Source organism: Salmo trutta, chromosome 32 (genome assembly GCF_901001165.1).
Source record: "Salmo trutta chromosome 32, fSalTru1.1, whole genome shotgun sequence".
In the NCBI taxonomy this organism is placed as follows: domain Eukaryota; kingdom Metazoa; phylum Chordata; class Actinopteri; order Salmoniformes; family Salmonidae; genus Salmo; species Salmo trutta.
Window position 1 is genome coordinate 34,796,265 of NC_042988.1, and position 18,955 is coordinate 34,815,219.

Sequence of the window (18,955 nt, forward strand, 5' to 3'; positions counted from 1 at the left end):
TTTGGCTGTAGTGTTTTCATGCGCATGGATGAGAGCGTGTTCTTTGTTGTTTATCTCCGGTAAAGACAATAACGATTCTCTGTCTTAAGTTTTATAGTTTATTTATGTATTAGGGTACCTGAGGTTTGATTATAAACGTTGTTTGACTTGTTTGGAGAAGTTTATTGGTAACGTTTGGGATGCATTTTGAAGGAGGGAAACTGGTGGATTATTGAATGAAGCGCGCCAGCTGAGTTTTTGGGGATATAAAGAAGGACTTTATCGAACAAAAGGACCATTTGTGATGTAGCTGGGACCTTTTGAGTGCCAACAGAAGAAGATCTTCAAAGGTAAGGCATTTATTATATCGTTATTTCTGACTTTCGTGGCACGCCTGGTTGAAAAATGTTTTTAATGCTTTTGTGTGAGGGCGCTGTCATCAGATAATCGCATGGTGTGCTTTCGCCGTAAAGCCTTTTTAAAATCTGACACAGCGGCTGAATTAACAAGAAGTTAAGCTTTATTTTGATGTATGAAACTTGTATTTTCATGAATGTTAAATATTACTATTTCTGTAATTTGAATTTCGTGCTCTGCAATTTCACCGGATGTTGTCGAGGTGGGTCGCTAGCGGAACGCCTGCGCCAGAAAGATTAAGCCAATGTTTACTTCTGAACTGAGTTAGGTTTGCCATAACAATGGGGTTGAATACTTACTGACTCAAGACATTTCTTCTTTTTCATTTTTTATTAATTTGTAAACAATTCTAAAAACAATTCCTCTTTGACATTATGGGTTATTGTGTGTAGGCCAGTGACAACAATCTCAATCCATTTTTAATTCAGACTGTAACACAACAAAATGTTGGAAAAGGTCTAGGGGTGTGAATACTTTCTGAAGGCACCATAATAAAGATGAGTGTCAACTGCAGTGTTTCCTAAACCATGGTTTGGGACCCAAAGTGGGCCCTGAGCATGTTGGAGGTGGGTTGCGACACACCTCACACTATTTCTTCTTAATTTGAGTTGTTTGAGGACAGTAAATTTCTCATTTGGATCTCGAGCTGAAAAAGCATAAAGAACCTCTAGTCTACTGGATCTCCATCTGTCCAGGGTCGTGTTAATTAGACACCAAACGAAAGAAAACTGTCAAACGTGGAAGGTCTACCTAAAATTTTCCAATAAGAAATGCTTGTTTTTGTTCTGTGTTTCAAAAGGTTTTACTACGTTTTTTTTCTACGGTGTGCCCTAATGAACCTAAACCCAGGTGTCTGTGTCCAATGCAGTGTGTTTAGTATTCATGAAGATAATGATGTTATTTCCTGTCCTGGCCCTTTCTAGGTGAGCCCTAATGGAGCTGTGTTGACCTATAGTGACCCCACCCTGGTCTTTGTCTTCCTGCTTGTCTTCGCCGTGGCAACCATCAACTTCAGCTTCATGATCAGTGCCTTCTTCTCAAGAGGTGTGTGTGTGTGTGTGTGTTTCAAGAGGTTTGTTTGTGTGTGTCTCAAGATGTCTGTCCGGCCTTCCATTTGTCTGTTTATTCATGGTTTTCTAAACCCTCTGCTGTCTGAGAGATGCTCGATTGTGTATAGTATGTTCTATTACAGTTGAAGTCGGAAGTTTTACATACACTTAGGTTTGAGTCATTAAAACGTGTTTTTCAACCTCTCCACACGTTTCTTGTTAACCTCTTGGGGCTATGTGGGACGCAAGCGTGCCACCCGTGGTGCACCCTATCAACAACAGGTGAAATATCAAGAGCGGCAAATTTGAAACCAATTCAATGTCATAATTCAAATTTTTCAAACATACAACTATCTTACACCCTTTGAAAGATAAACATATCCTTAATCTAACCACGTTGTCCGATTTCAAAAAGGCTTTACGGCGAAAGCATAAAGTTAGATTATGTTAGGAGAGTACATTGACAATAGCTGTGTGTAATGTTTTGTCAATTCAAAGACAGGCGTCACCAAACCAGAAAATCAGCTAAAATGATGCACTAACCTTTGACAATCTCCATCAGATGACACTCCTAGGACATTATGTTAGCCAATACATGCATTTTTAGTTCTATCAAGTTCATATTTATATCCAAAAACAGCGTTTTACTATGGCGTTGATGTTCAGGAAATCGTTTCCCTCCAATAACCGCCAGTCAAGTCAGCACAACAAATTAAATAATTACTATTCGAAAACATTGGTAAAATATTATATTGTCATTCAAAGAATTATAGATTTACATCTCTTGAACGCAACCGGCTTGCCAGATTTAAAAATAACCTTACTGGGAAATCACACTTTGCAATAATCTGAGCACTGCGCCCAGAAAAATACGCTTTGCGATACAGACTAACCGCCATGTTGGAGAGATCGAAAATACTATGTAAATAATCCATTACCTTTGATTCTCTTCATCAGATGTCACTTCCAGGAATCCCAGGTCCATAACGAATGTAGTTTTGTTCGAAAAAGCTCATTTATGTCCAAAAAGCTCCGTGTTGTTAGCACATGATCTATGCCCGCCGGACTTCACTTCATGAACGAGGGGAAAAAAAATATTTACGTTCGTTCAAACATGTCAAACGTTGTATAGCATAAATCATTAGTGCCTTTTTTAACCAGAACATGAATAATATTCAAGGCGGACGATTGCGTTCTCTTTTAAAACGTATTGGAACGAGAGTACCCAACATGAACTCGCACGCCAGAGTCTAATCGGCCATCACCGTTCCATGGCTCTTGTTCGGTCAGATCTCACAGTAGAAGACTCAAAACACTTTGTAAAGACTGGGGACATCTAGTGGAGGCAATAGGAAGTGCTCAAAGATGAATAAGCCCCTGTGTGTTTCAATGGCATAGGCTTAAAGGTAATTCAACACATCAGGTATCAACTTCCTGTCAGAATTTGGCTCAGGGTTTTGACTGCCATATGAGTTCTGTTATACTTACAGACACCATTCAAACAGTTTTAGAAAATTCAGAGTGTTTTCTATCCAAACCTGAACAATAATATGCATATTCTAGCTTCTGAGTTGGTGTAGGAGGCAGTTAAAAATGGGCACATATTTTTTTCAAAATTCTCAATACTGCCCCCTAGCCCTAAGAAGTTTTAACAAACTATAGTTTTGGCAAGTCGGTTAGGACATCTACTTTGTGCATGACACAAGTAATTTTTCCAACAGTTGTTTAGACATATTATTTCACTTATAATTCACTGTATCACAATTCCAGTGGGTCAGAAGTTTACATACACTAATTGACTGTGCCTTTAAACAGCTTGGGAAATTCCAGAAAAGGATGTTATGGCTTTAGAAGCTTCTGATAGGCTAATTGACATCATTTGAGTCAATTGGAGGTGTACCTGTGGATGTATTTCAAGGCCTACCTTCAAACTCAGTGCCTCTTTGCTTGACATCATGGGGAAATCAAAAGAAATCAGCCAAGACCTCAGAAAAGAAATTGTAGACCTCCACAAGTCTGGTTCATCCTTGGGAGCAATTTCCAAACGCCTGAAGGGTCCACGTTCATCTGTACAAACAATTAGTATGCAAGTATAAACACCATGGGACTCAGCAGCCGTCATACCGCTCAGGAAGGAGACGCGTTCTGTCTCCTAGAGATGAACGTACTTTGGTGCGAAAGGTGCAAATCAATCCCAGAACAACAGCAATGAACCTGGAGGAAACGGGTACAAGAGTATCTATATCCACAGTAAAACAAGTCCTATATCGACATGACCTGAAAGGCTGCTCAGCAAGGAAGAAGCCACTGCTCCAAAACCACAATAAAAAAAAAAGCCTACGGTTTGCAACTGCACATGGGGACAAAGATCATACTTTTTGGAGATGTCCTCTGGTCTGATGAAACAAAAATAGAACTGTTTGGCCATAATGACCATCGTTATGTTTGGAGGAAAAAGGGGGAAGCTTGCAAGCCGAAGAACACCATCCCAACCGCGAAGCACGGGGGTGGCAGCATCATGTTGTGGGGGTGCTTTGCTGCAGGAGGGACTGGTGCACTTAACAAAATAGATGGCATCATGAGGGAGGAAAATTATGTGGATATATGGAAGCAACATCTCAAGACATCAGTCAGGAAGTTAAAGCTTGGTCGCAAATGGGTCTTCCAAATGGACAATGACCCCAAGCATACTTCCAAAGTTGTGGAAATATAAGCTGAAATAAATCATTCTCTCTACTGTTATTTTGACATTTCACTTTCTTAAAATAAAGTGGTGATCCTAACTGACCTAAGACAGGGAATTTTTACAAGAATTAAATGTCAGGAATTGTGAAAAACTGAGTTTGAATGTTTTTGGCTAAGGTGTATGTAAACTTCCGACTTCAACCGTAAATGTAGTGTAGATCATATTATTTGACTCTCCTGAGGTTGTTTCGTCTTTCCTCTGAGTGAACAGCAGTAAACCAGCTCCATCAGTCATTGGAGCCTGGAAGATGGGCAATCAAATGCCTATTCAGCATCATGGAATAATAAAACAGTCACTCAACGTGACAAACTGGAACAAAGGGAGAGGAGATGTGGTGAAAAACCTGTATGTCTACACGTTTATGTTTAGCAGCCAATACACATGCTTGGGAGGTTTAGAATAATCAATTGTTTACGTTCTAATCGAAGGCGATTGATGCTATGTGATACATTACATTTCCAGTTCTACACATCCTGGGTGTTGAGCTAATAAGCTCGGCACAATGCTGATGTTGCTTTCTTAGCCCTGCTGGTGTGGTCAGAGTTGTGCTGGAAAGGTGACTTGTGAGGTTAGCAAAAAATCATGTCAACAAGTCTCTGGACTAACTTTTACAGAGGTTGTTTCTGTTCACCGTTGTCAGGGTTATGTTCAGAAAGGCACACTGTAGAAAAAAGTTTCAAAACGTAAAACAAAAATAAGCGTTTCTTATTGGACAAGTTCAGCGGGTACCTCTTCATTTCACTCAGTTTCGGAAGGTTTTCTTGGTTTGTGCCGACTGAACATGACAGAGGATTAAAGCACAGCCAATCACACACAGCCAATCTCACACACAGGCTCATTTGGTTATTGCTAATATAATACCCTCACACAAAAAGGAAATGGTGATTATTAAATGGCCTTCAGTTGATTACGCTTGATAGTCCTTTATCATTTCTCTTTCACAATTTCTTTCTTCTATACTTTCATATCTTTTCGAACAAAAAAGTCCAGTCCAATTTCTCCAAATCGTTCCTCAACAAAAGAGTGCAGATAGAGATTAAAATGATCTGTGATTGTGTTCAAGACCAGTTTGTACTCTGGTGTAATCAGGCAAGCTGTTATTTACTCCCAGCAGTCATACAATTTCTGTCAGGCTTTGGCTTTTAAAAGAGTAGCTGCAAGCTTAGCAAATTAAAACCTTGAGATTGCGTCTGATTACGGTGTGCATGATATATTTTCTCCTGCTTCTTTTTTTGGGGATTATTGGTTGGGTGTGTAACATACAGTATGATGTCATTATTAGAGTAGGGCGAGAAAGGGCTTTTAGCTGGCCTCAGCTGTGCCTGGCCCCTAGTCACAACAGGACCCCTCTCCAGGTGGCCTTCCACTGCCTGAAACTCTGACCTCCTGCAGAGTTAGGTGAGTGGGTACTCACATTCAGATCTGAACTGCAGAGTTAGGTGAGTGGGTACTCACATTCAGATCTGAACTGCAGAGTTAGGTGAGTGGGTACTCGCATTCAGATCTGAACTGCAGAGTTAGGTGAGTGTACTCGCATTCAGATCTGAACTGCAGAGTTAGGTGAGTGGGTACTCGCATTCAGATCTGAACTGCAGAGTTAGGTGAGTGGGTACTCGCATTCAGATCTGAACTGCAGAGTTAGGTGAGTGGGTACTCGCATTCAGATCTGAACTGCAGAGTTAGGTGAGTGGGTACTCGCATTCAGATCTGAACTGCAGAGTTAGGTGAGTGGGTACTCGCATTCAGATCTGAACTGCAGAGTTAGGTGAGTGGGTACTCGCATTCAGATCTGAACTGCAGAGTTAGGTGAGTGGGTACTCGCATTCAGATCTGAACTGCAGAGTTAGGTGAGTGGGTACTCACATTCAGATCTGAACTGCAGAGTTAGGTGAGTGGGTATTCCCATTGACGGGCTCCTCGGCATGACTCTGCAAAGGGTGCTTCATTTAAATCAGGAAGCAAACTGAATCAATTTGTAAGTCGCTCTGGATAAGAGCGTCTGCTAAATGACTTAAATGTAAATGTAAATGAAACATTATTTCTTAATTGCATTTTGCTTCTTGCTTCTTGCTGGTAGTAATAGAGGAATCAGCCAGGCCTGAATGTTGGGGTCCACTGGGGACTGGATTAGGGGCTGATGTGGATGGAGTGCCCCTTTGTGGGCTGTGGAGTCAGGTTTTTAGTGTCTTGCGTTTAGAGATGAGGCATTTCTTCCTTTGTCTTTATTTCTCCCTGTCTCTCTCAATTCAATTTCAATTTAAGGGGCTTTATTGGCATGGGAAACATATGTTTGCATTGCCAAAGCAAGTGAAATAGATAAAAAAAACAATAAAACATTTACTGTGAACATTACATTTACAAAAGTTCCAAAATAATAAAGTTTTGTATGAAATGTCATATTATGTCTATATACAGTGTTGTAATGATGTGCAAATGGTTAAAGTACAAAAGGGAAAATAAATACACATAAATATGGGTTGTATTTACAATGGTGTTTGTTCTTCACTGGTTGCCCTTTTCTTGTGGCAACAAATCACAAATCTTGCTGCTGTGATTGTACACTGTGGTATTTCACCCAATAGATATGGAAGATTATCAAAATTGGATTTGTTTTTAAATTCTTTGTGTGTCTGTGTAATCTCAGGAAAATGTCTCTGTCTCACGCTCTCTATCGCCTAATGTATTTATATTGTTTCACCACTCCCCCATTTGTCAGGAAAAGGTAGAGTAGCTCATATCCCCTTCTCTCTCCACCTCTCCTCACTCTTTCTCCCTCTCCTACTGTCAGGTAGGCACCCTGGCCTCTCTGGGGACTGAATTATTAATGTCCCTAGGAGGGAAAGCAGGTGGAATAGGATTCAAGATGACAAATGTTTTCTGTGAGTAATGTTTCTCGTGTTCTCTCTCTGTCTCTCTGTCTCTCTGTCTCTCTGTCTCTCTGTCTCTCTGTCTCGATGTGTGCTAGTCCGAAAGGAATGCAGTTTTGAAGGAATAGCAAATACAGATAGTTCTCCTGTGCCCGTCTGCTGAACAAGAGAGAGCCTATCTTCGACCCTAGCATTGCACACACAGGACCAATGAGTCCCCTGTTCTAACTACCTCTCCCTGGCCTAGAGTTGTCTTCTATGTAATTACCGATAGAGATGAAATGAGTTGATGGGTGAACAGAGGCTGAATACTGCCTTCACATCTAATCTGAAAGGATGGAGGAGGTTATCTTTCTCCTCTTCTCTCGCTTTTGGCGCGCTCTCTCGGCGCTCTCTCTCTCTGCTCTCTCGCACACTCGCTCTCTCTCTGCGCTCTCTCTCTCTCTGCGCTCTCTCTCTCTGCGCACTCGCTCTCTCTCTCTGCGCTCTCTCTCTCTGCGCACTCGCTCTCTCTCTCTGCGCACTCGCTCTCTCTCTCTGCGCACTCGCTCTCTCTCTCTGCGCACTCGCTCTCTCTCTCTGCGCACTCGCTCTCTCTCTCTGCGCACTCGCTCTCTCTCTCTGCGCACTCGCTCTCTCTCTCTGCGCACTCGCTCTCTCTCTCTGCGCACTCGCTCTCTCTCTCTGCGCACTCGCTCTCTCTCTCTGCGCACTCGCTCTCTCTGCGCTCTCTCGCTCGCTCTCTCTGCGCTCTCTCGCTCTCTCTGCTCTCGCTCTCTCTCTCTGCTCTCGCTCTCTCTCTCTGCGCTCTCGCTCTCTCTCTCTGCGCTCTCGCTCTCTCTCTCTGCTCTCGCTCTCTCTCTCTGCTCTCGCTCTCTCTCTCTGCTCTCGCTCTCTCTCTCTGCGCTCTCGCTCTCTCTCTCTGCGCTCTCGCTCTCTCTCTCTGCGCTCTCGCTCTCTCTCTGCGCTCTCGCTCTCTCTCTGCGCTCTCGCTCTCTCTCTGCGCTCTCGCCCTCTCTCTCTCTCTCTCTGCGCTCTCGCCCTCTCTCTCTCTCGCTGCGCTCTCGCCCTCTCTCTCTCTCTCTGCGCTCTCTCTCTCTCTCTGCGCTCTCGCCCTCTCTCTGCGCTCTCACCCTCTCTCTGCGCTCTCGCCCTCTCTCTGCGCTCTCGCTATCTCTCTCGGCGCTCTCGCTATCTCTCTCGGCGCTCTCGCTATCTCTCTCGGCGCTCTCGCTATCTCTCTCGGCGCTCTCGCTATCTCTCTCGGCGCTCTCGCTATCTCTCTCGGCGCTCTCGCTATCTCTCTCGGCGCTCTTTGTCTGTGTTCAGATGGGTTGAGCTGCACACAGACTCTCATCTGCCCTTTTTTTATTCTTCTTCTCATAAAGGAATGTCATCTCTCTCTGTCTCTCTCGTTCTCCAAAGGAACAGATAATGGAAACGTAGTAGTTTCTATGTACGTACGCTCCATTCAGGCCTAAAGCAGCACATTGTCAGCCGCAAGTGGGTTTTCCCAGGGCCCTAGTCATTTCACAGGAAGAATAGGGAGCAAGATGAACATATTGAGGTGTTTCTCTTGCACAATGCATCTCCTCTTTGTTTTCTCTCTATTCTCTACCCATTTCTTTCTTCCTTTACTGTCCTGTCTGAAGGTTCTGTAGAAGCTGACCATTCAACAACACAGTTTGACAGTTGCTTTATAAAACACTGATGGTGCAGTGGACCCATGCATTGTGACTATAGCTCTCCCGACGTTTTCGAGAATCCTATCAGTGTAGACTATTAGAGGTCGACCGATTACGATTTTTCAACGCCGATACCGATTATTGGAGGACCAAAAAAGCCGCTACCGATTTTAATCTTCCGATTTAAAAAAAAAAATTTAAATAAAAAAATAAAAAACTTTGATAATAATATATATTAATAATTTGTACATTTTTTTAACATTTCTAATAATGACAATTACAACAATACTGAATGAACACTTATTTTAACTTAATATAATACATCAATGAAATCTATTTAACCTCAAATAAATAATGAAACATGTTCAATTTGGTTTAAATAATGCAAAAACAAAGTGCTGGAGAAGAAAGTAAAAGGGCATTATGTGCCATGTAAGAAAGCTAACATTTAAGTTCCTTGCTCAGAACATGAGAACATATGAAAGCTGGTGGTTCCTTTTAACATGAGTCTTCAATATTCCCAGGTAAGAAGTTTTAGGTTGTATTTATTATAGGAATTATGACTCATCGACTATTTCTCTCTATACGATTTGTATTTCATATACCTTTGACTATTGGATGTTCTTATAGGCACTTTAGTATTGCCAGTGTAACAGTATAGCTTCCGTCCCTCTCCTCGCTCCTACCTTGGCTCGAACCAGGAACACATCGACAACAGCCACCCTCGAAGCAGCGTTACCCATGTTGAGCAAGGGAAACAACTACTCCAAGTCTCAGAGCGAGTGATGTTTGAAACGCTATTAGCGCGTACCCGGCTAACTAGCTAGCCATTTCATAACGGTTACATCAGCCTCATCTTGGGAGTTGACAGGCTTGAAGTCATAAACAGCGCAATGCATTGCGAAGGGCTGCTGGCAAAATGCACAAAAGTGCTGTTTTGAATGAATGCTTACGAGACTGCTGGTGCCTACCACCGCTCAGTCAGACTGCTCTATCAAATCATAGACTTAATTATAACATAATAACACACAGAAACACGAACCTTAGGTCATTAATATGGTCGAATCTGGAAACTATCACGTTTCTTATTTCAGGGAAATACGGAACCGTTCCGTATTTTATCTAATGGATGGAATCCATAAGTCTAAATATTCCTGTTACATTGCCCAACCTTCAATGTTCTGTCATAATTACGTAAAATTCTGGCAAATTAGTTCGCAACGAGCCAGGCGGCCCAAACTGTTGCATATACCCTGACTCTGCGTGCAATGAACGGAAGAGAAGTGACACAATTTCACCTGGTTAATATTGCCTGCTAACCTGGATTTCTTTTAGCTAAATATGCAGGTTTAAAAATATATACTTCTGTGTATTGATTTTAAGAAAGGCATTGATGTTTATGGTTAGGTACAGTCGTGCAATGATTGTGCTTTTTTTGCAAATGCGCTGTTGTTAAATCATCCCCGGTTTGGCGAAGTTGGCAGTCTTTGTTAGGAAGAAATAGTCTTCACAGTTCGCAACGAGCCAGGCGGCCCAAACTGCTGCATATACCCAGACTCTGTTGCAAGACAAGTGACACATTTTCCCTAGTTAAAAGAAATTCATGTTAGCAGGCAATATTAACTAAATATGCAGGTTAAAAATATATACTTGTGTATTGATTTTAAGAAAGACATTGATGTTTATGGTTAGGTAGAAGTTGGAGCAACGACCGTCCTTTTTCGCGAATGCGCACCGCATCGATTATATGGAACGCAGGACAGGCTAGATAAACTAGTAATATCATCAACCGTGTGTAGTTAACTAGTGATTATGATTGATTGATTTGATTGATTGATTGTTTTTTATAAGATAAGTTTAATGCGAGCTAGCAACTTACCTTGGCTTCTTACTGCATTCGCGTAACAGGCAGGCTCCTCGTGGAGTGCAATGTAAAGCAGGTGGTTAGAGCGTTGGACTAGTTAACCGTAAGGTTGCAAGATTGAATCCCCGAGCTGACAAGGTAAAAATCTGTCGTTCTGCCCCTGAACAAGGCAGTTAACCCACCGTTCCTAGGCCGTCATTGAAAATAAGAATGTGTTCTTAACTGACTTGCCCAGTTAAAAAATATTTAAAAAAAATTATAATAAAAATTGGCAAATCGGTGGCCAAAAATACCGATTACCGATTGTTATGAAAGCTTGAAATCGGCCCCAATTAATCGGCCATTCCGATTAATCGGTCGACCTCTATAGAATATTATCATACAGACTTTTCTAAGCATGCAGACCATTCGTATACAGACCTTCTCAAGGCTGTGCCTATGGGGTCATTAGAGTAATTGCCTGGATGTCGGTGAAGCTGAAGAGAAGTGTTCATTCACACCTTGTGTACCTGTCATCACATCATCATGCTTCTCATACCTCTTTGTGTACATCGGTTCATCAAGGTGTGTGTGTTTCCCGAGATATGTTGCCTTTCACAAGGACGACTAGTGTGACAGGAATAAAATATAAATTATATAAGCCACAAGTACAACTTACTTTGTTATTCATAAAGTGTTGAGCATTTCCCATACTGTCTTTTTGTTTTTGGTATCCATTTTGCATCTACACCGTGTCGTGTCTGGACTATCATTACATGTGAAGACTTATTTATATCAAATCAGTTCTCTAGGTTTAATTATTACGTGATTAAACTAATCATGTAAACATTAATTAACTAGGAAGTCGCGGCACCACGGAAAATGTTGAGATTTACAGAGTTATAATTTTCCAAATATAACTCTTCAGATATTTTAATATCTGATCAATTACAGTCTTCTATTAATAAATTATTATTATTTCCTCATCAGTTCTCATTACTGAATGTCGCAAACCCTTGGATATCTGCACTAACACTAAATCATGAATCAGCGATATACAAATTGGCTTAATTATTTATTTACTAACTAACTAAATAATCACACAGAATTACATAACAAACAGTAGATATTTGGGTTACTACATGATTCAAAGAAAAAGTCCCTAGCGGACAAAGCCAATATGACAGCTTGGTAAACAAAGGAAAGGGGTGGGGACTGAAAGGGCGGGAGAGACAAAATGGATTCACTACACACAGTGGATAATTATATTCACTGAAATGCTAATCGTTTGCACATGAACGTCCGCTCATTCGAGAATAATTGCAATGTATATATTTATGCCCCTATGTCATTGTTGTCTTCTCTGTTGGAATCGCCTGTGTGTCTGCTGGAGAGTCAGTTCATCAGAGAGTCTCTGGTTAACTTCCCAGAAGTCACCATGTCCTTCGTGGTTGTAGGTGGTTAGAATGGATACTTCAGAGTACCATTCGGAAATGTTCTCATAGATGCTTTGGCGGGTGTCGGTGTTCTCGTTCTAGATTTACGTAATTTCTAGCTGCAGACTAGTAATTATACGTCTAAGATTTGCTCTTATTCTGTCGTGATCGATAGTCTCAGAGTTTAACCATTTCCAGCCGTGTAGCCAAAACTACAGCTATATGGTCTATAGAATTGTAGCCATTCCAACGTGGTGAGTCTGTCCCGGCGTTCTCTGACTTAATGTGTATTTTGTAGGAAGTGGGTTTTATACTCTGTGGAAAAAGGGGTGGTTCTATGACGCCTGACGTAATGTCGGGTTCACGGGGGTGTGGCCACTGACTAGTTAAAACTTTATAACTAAACTGTTCAACTGTTCTGCCTGTGGCTATGGAATCCTGACCTGTTCACCGGAACATGTTACCTGTCCCAGACCTGCTGTTTTCAACTCTGGAGACAGCAGGAGCGGTAGAGACACACTGAATGATCGGCTATAAAAAGCCAACTGACATTTACTCCTGAGGTGCTGACCTGTTGCACCCTCGACATCCACTGTGATTATTATTATTTGACGCTGCTGGTCATTTATGAACATTTGAACATCTTGGCCATGTTCTGTTATCTCCACCCAGCACAGCCAAAAGAGGACTGGCCACCCCTCATAGCCTGGTTCCTCTCTAGGTTTCTTTCTAGGTTCTGGCCTTTCTAGGGAGTTTTTCCTAGCCACCGTGCTACACCTGCATTGCTTGCTGTTTGGGGTTTTAGAATGGGTTTCTGTACAGCACTTTGAGATATCAGCTGATGTAAGAAGGGCTTTATAAATAAATTTGATTTGATTTTGATTTGATAACTAAACAAGTATCTCGTTTAGAAGGCCAACGTGACATTACATCTTCTCACAAATAGTTTCATATTCAATCATATATATTTTACACAACATTCAGGTAGAAAACAAATAACTGAGAAATGTACACTTCCAAAGCTACCATTAGTCTGTGCTACCATCCTTCCTGATGTCACAAAATAAAGCCACTTTGACAGGATTGTTCTTTAAATACCCACGGACCATTCCCACATTCTCAAAAATAGAAATATTGTTTAATCCTCCAATTTTTGGGAATAGGAGTTGAACCAAGATAAGCTCTTTGTGCCATAGGTTTATTTCATCCTTTTTCTGCATGACCATGGGGGAGAGGAATTTATGACCGGTCGTAAAGTCAAAACTTGTGGTCTGAGTGAGAGATGGGGGGATCCACGATATACACCCCAAAGGGCCACGTCGTGACAACTGTTTTCCCCCCTCCAGACATTTCCCTCTCAGCGTGTTTAAGGAGATCAGTTTGAGCAAGGCCATCTACAAAATCACTAATGACAAGTTATTTGGGATCCAAAGGGATTTGTAGATCAGGGATTCTTTGCAGTCAGATTATAGCAGTCAATCTCAAACACACTCCGTCTCTCTCCCTCTCCAGCCAATGTGGCGGCGGCGGTGGGCGGCTTTATCTACTTCCTGTCCTACCTGCCGTACGTGTTTCTATGGCCTCGCTACGACGTGCTTAGCCATGCCCAGAAGGTGTCTGCCTGCCTCATCTCCAATGTGGCCATGGCCATGGGAGCGCAGCTACTGGGCATGTTTGAGGGCAAAGGTGAGCCATGTTCACATGTTAACACCGAGAGATGCACACAGAGAGATGCACACAGAGAGACGCACACACACTCACACCAATGCCCTCATACCAATGTTGTGTAAATACCAACACTCCAATTATGAGTCTTCACAATCTATACACAATCTATTTCAAATGTCTCTACCCAACTTTACTCCATCTCTCTCCCCCCCTCCCCCCTTCCCTCAGGCACGGGGATCCAGTGGTGTAACCTGTTTGAGTCGGTGACGGTGGACGATGACTTCTCCCTGGCCCAGGTGCTGGGGCTGCTGCTGCTGGATGCCCTGCTCTATGGCCTGGTGGCCTGGTACGTGGAGGCTGTGTTCCCAGGGGAGTACGGAGTCCCCCTGCCCTGCTACTTCTTCCTACTGGTACGTAGGAGTGGGTGAGGGTTGGGTCTGGGTGGTGGTGGTGTGGGGGGAGATTGGTGTGTGTGTGTGTGTTCCCAGGGGAGAAATCTATTAGAACAGGGGAGTCCAACTCATTTCATGGAGAGCTGAGTGTCTGCAGTTTTTTTTAAAATTAAGCCCTCAACAAACGTGTGGAAATTCCTTACTGTTCAAGGAAGGAGTAAAAACCTGCAGATACTCGGCACTCCATGGAATGAGTTTGACACATGCGAGTTAGAGCTTTGGCCGTTGACCCCTAGTCTGAGAGGAATGCAGAATGACTAATTATTTTTATTTGCAAGAAATATCAGGAAGTATATGTTGTGTCAGACAGTGAGAGTGAGGCTGGCTGTGTTTCCAGGACTGGAAACCCAAACATGTTCATTAGGGCACACAATAGCAAAATGTTTTGCAATGGAAGACGGTGGGTCCCTGATGAATTTGATACCACGATAGGGGTCCTCAGCCCCATAAAGTTTGAGAACCCCTGCATTAGGGTTAGACAGATGTCTTTGATGGTTCCTTTAAGGTCCACTAGGGTTAGACAGATGTCTTTGATGGTTCCTTTAAGGTCCACTAGGGTTAGACAGATGTCTTTGATGGTTCCTTTAAGGTCCACTAGGGTTAGACAGATGTCTTTGATGGTTCCTTTAAGGTCCACCATGGTTAGGGTTAGAGGAGAGGGTGAGGAGAGGGAGATGTTCTTAATAGCCACTTAGCATTAAACAGGTCAGACTAGGAGGACTTAGATTGACTACCAGTAAAATAGACTAAGATTATCACATTTTCATTGAATCTGTGCTGGAAGGGAAACATGTATTTCATTTACTGACGTGGTATCCAGTAATGAACAATGGTCTTAGTCGGCGTGAGTTGGCTTGATAGAGAGAGACAGGGAAATTACAAACTCTAGACAACAATACAATGCTTGTATTGTCCATTTCCATGGAAATTCATTTTGTGAGTTCAGCAGTACTGCAGTAGTGATTACTCCCTCCCTACTCAGTTAACCATTCCATAGTCGTTTACATTATTGTAATTTATATCCTTACTGATTAACGAGCATGGGATGGATAGCTAATTAATTAAGCATAAAACAGCCCACCCACTTCCTCATCCCGGCCTTAATTTACAGTCATAGCTGTTGTTCTCCTTCAAGAGGGCCGTTTTGTTGATTTTAGTTTGGTGTGTAAGGTGCATGGTTTCCCAATCTCGGTCCTCAGGACCCTACGGTCCTCATTCAGTGAGACCCAAACTAAGGTCAATTGCAATGCATCCAAAACAAAACCACCTGATACGGCTGCAAATGGGGAAGTCATTGAGTTGTTAGAAAACCTGTCTGCCTCTCTGCTCCTTATCAAGACACTACACCAGCGTTTCCCACACTTGGTCCTCGGGACCCCAAGGGCTCCACGTTTTGGTTTTTGCCCTAACAATACACAGCTGATTCAAATAATCAACTAATCATCTAGCTTTGATTATTTGAATCAGCTGTGTATTGTTAGGGCAAAAACCAAAACGTGGAGCCCTTGGGGTCCCGAGGACCAAGTGTGGGAAACGCTGGTGTAGAGTCTTGATAAGGAGCAGAGAGGCAGACAGGTTTTCTAACAACTCAATGACTTCCCCATTAGCAGCCGTATCGGGTGGTTTTGTTTTGGATGCATTGCCATTGACCTTAGTTTGGGTCTCACTGAATGTTTTCCAAAGCCCCTGCTAACACACCTGACTCCAATAATCAACTAATCACGATCTTCAGTTTAGAATGCTATTAGTTTCATCAGCTGTGTTGACTAGGGATGGGGAAAGGTGTGACACCAATCAGGCCCCGAGGACTGGAGTTGCCATCCCTGACTAGGTTAATGTTTATTCCATAGACAAGACCCATGATAGAGGCATCTTTCTGATACTGACCACAAGGGTACGAGCTGAGGAAAGAGAAGCATTCCACTTATTTTCTTTCTCCCATTCCCTTTCTCTCCCTCCCTGTCCAGCCGTCCTACTGGTGTAGCAGCCCCCGCATGGCCATGGTGAAGGAAGAGGAAGACGTGGAGAAGGCTCTGAAGGGAGAGTTCATCGAGGAGGAGCCAGCCGGACTGGTCTCAGGAGTCAAGATCAAACACCTGAACAAGGCAAGGTCTTAAATGCAACCTGTCCACCCAGTCCCAAGTCGATCCCTAGCCCTCCCCTTGGCTGTAACCCTATGATGTCTGCAGATCTGTAGAGTGGAAGCAACACGGTGGAAGCTCCTCCACTACACTGCTTATACTGTCCAGACTCTTCAGTTCCCTATACATAGAAGGTTTGGGCCAAGGAGTTGGGAGCGAATTGAGACTTAGACATCAAGTGGTTGAACACGTTTTTACAAAAAAAGAAAGAAACCCCCTTGTAGCTTTACCATTATTGGAGGTTGTCTTTATTTCAGTATGGTCCTCAACATGTAAAAGAGCATCTCATTTCATATTGTTATGTAAGGATGTTTTTGAACTGGAACTAGGCAGGAGGAGATTTCTGGTACATTTTTGGTATGTTTTCTTCCGTTTGAAGATGAATCAACACAACCCAGGGCTGGGTAGATAAAACACTTGGCTAAGTTTGGGAGAAGGAGATGAGGAGAAGGATAATGGAGAAGGTGGTTATGACGCTAGACCCTTAGACCCAGGGCTGGTGATGAGGTGATTAGACCCAGGGCTGGAGGAGATGAGGTGATTAGACCCAGGGCTGGAGGAGATGAGGTGATTAGACCCAGGGCTGGAGGAGATGAGGTGATTAGACCCAGGGCTGGAGAGGATGAGGTGATTAGACCCAGGGCTGGAGGAGAGGAGGTGATTAGACCCAGGGCTGGAGAGGATGAGGTGATTAGACCCAGGGCTGGAGGAGAGGAGGTGATTAGACCCAGGGCTGGAGGAGAGGAGGTGATTAGACCCAGGGCTGGATGAGAGGAGGTGATTAGACCCAGGGCTGGAGAGGATGAGGTGATTAGACCCAGGGCTGGAGGAGAGGAGGTGATTAGACCCAGGGCTGGAGGAGAGGAGGTGATTAGACCCAGGGCTGGAGAGGATGAGGTGATTAGACCCAGGGCTGGAGGAGAGGAGGTGATTAGACCCAGGGCTGGAGCGGATGAGGTGATTAGACCCAGGGCTGGAGGAGATGAGGTGATTAGACCCAGGGCTGGAGAGGATGAGGTGATTAGACCCAGGGCTGGAGAGGATGAGGTGATTAGACCCAGGGCTGGAGAGGATGAGGTGATTAGACCCAGGGCTGGAGGAGAGGAGGTGATTAGACCCAGGGCTGGAGGAGAGGAGGTGATTAGACCCAGGGCTGGAGAGGATGAGGTGATTAGACCCAGGGCTGGAGGAGAGGAGGTGATTAGACCCAGGGCTGGAGGAGAGGAGGTGATTAGACCCAGGGCTGGAGGAGAGGAGGTGATTAGACCCAGGGCTGGAGTTGGATAATAAAGACCAAAATAAGGACTTCCCTCAGGGATAGGTAGGCCATTGTAATCATTAAATTAGTTTATTAGTCACATGCACAGGGTCGCAGATGTAATTGCAGGGTACAGTGAAATTGTTAGGCTCCAACAGTGCAGGACGTTTTTGCCATGATGCTCCTATATTGTAATCACTTAGATGGAATGATTTTAATCCAGGGATAGGTATGCCATTGTAATCATTTCAATGACATGATTCCCCCAGGGATAGGTATGCCATTGTAATGATTTTAATTCAGGGATAGGTATGCCATTGTAATGATTTTAATCCAGGGATAGGTTGGCCATTGTAATGATTTTAATCCAGGGATAGGTAGGCCATTGTAATGATTTTAATCCAGGGATAGGTAGGCCATTGTAATGATTTTAATCCAGGGGTAGGTTGGCCGGCCATTGTAATGATGTTAATTGAGGGATAGGTATGCCATTGTAATGATGTTAATCCAGGGATAGGTAGGCCATTGTAATGATGTTAATCCAGGGATAGGTTGGCCATTGTAATGATGTTAATCCAGGGATAGGTTGGCCATTGTAATGATGTTAATCCAGGGATAGGTAGGCCATTGTAATGATGTTAATCCAGGGATAGGTTGGCCATTGTAATCATTTAGATGGAATGATTTTCATCCTGCCAGGAGTTCAAAGTGGGTAACAAGACGCGGCAGGCTGTCAAGGATCTGACGGTGAACATGTTCGAGGGCCAGATCACAGTTCTGCTGGGGCACAACGGAGCCGGGAAGACCACCACACTGTCCATGCTGACAGGTGGGACACACACACACAGCCATACACATTGCTACTTTTCCCTTGTACAATCTACAGACCGAATTGAAAACAGTGATGACGCTAACAGAACCGAAAGCATAGACAGGCCAGTGTGCCTCCACTCTAAAACCAAACTCACAGTAGGCTTTGTATTGTAAAACTCACTCCTTATGTTTCTCTGTGTATCCTCCAGGTCTGTTTCAGTGGCAGGGCCTACATTAACCTGTTGAGGACAGACGTTCCGCTAGCGGAACCCCTAGCCAACAGCCAATGGCATCGCACGGCGCGAAATACAAAACCAACTAAAATACCACAATTCAATTTTCTCAAACAATCAACTATTTTACACCATTTTAAAGATAAGACTCTCGTTAATCTAACCACATTGTCCGATTTCAAAAAGGCTTTACAGCAAAAGCAAAACATTAGATTATGTTAGGAGAGTACATAGACACAAATAATCACACAGCCATTTTCCAAGCAAGCATATATGTCACATAAACCCAAACCACAGCTAAATGCAGCACTAACCTTTGATGATCTTCATCAGATGACACTCCTAGGACATTATGTTATACAATACAT

The 18,955-nt window shown here is 43.2% G+C and overlaps 1 protein-coding gene across 1 annotated transcript in view; it reads left to right on the forward strand.

Moving 5' to 3' along the window:
- The window catches only part of LOC115171784 (ATP-binding cassette sub-family A member 3), a 93,086-nt gene that overhangs the window by 46,641 nt on the left and 27,490 nt on the right, over positions 1-18,955 (forward strand). Inside the window, exons 8-12 of the mRNA XM_029728919.1 lie at positions 1,320-1,440; positions 13,535-13,708; positions 13,919-14,100; positions 16,110-16,247; positions 18,241-18,370. Coding sequence (XP_029584779.1) covers positions 1,320-1,440; positions 13,535-13,708; positions 13,919-14,100; positions 16,110-16,247; positions 18,241-18,370 — 745 coding nt within the window. The remainder of the gene's footprint in view (positions 1-1,319; positions 1,441-13,534; positions 13,709-13,918; positions 14,101-16,109; positions 16,248-18,240; positions 18,371-18,955) is intronic.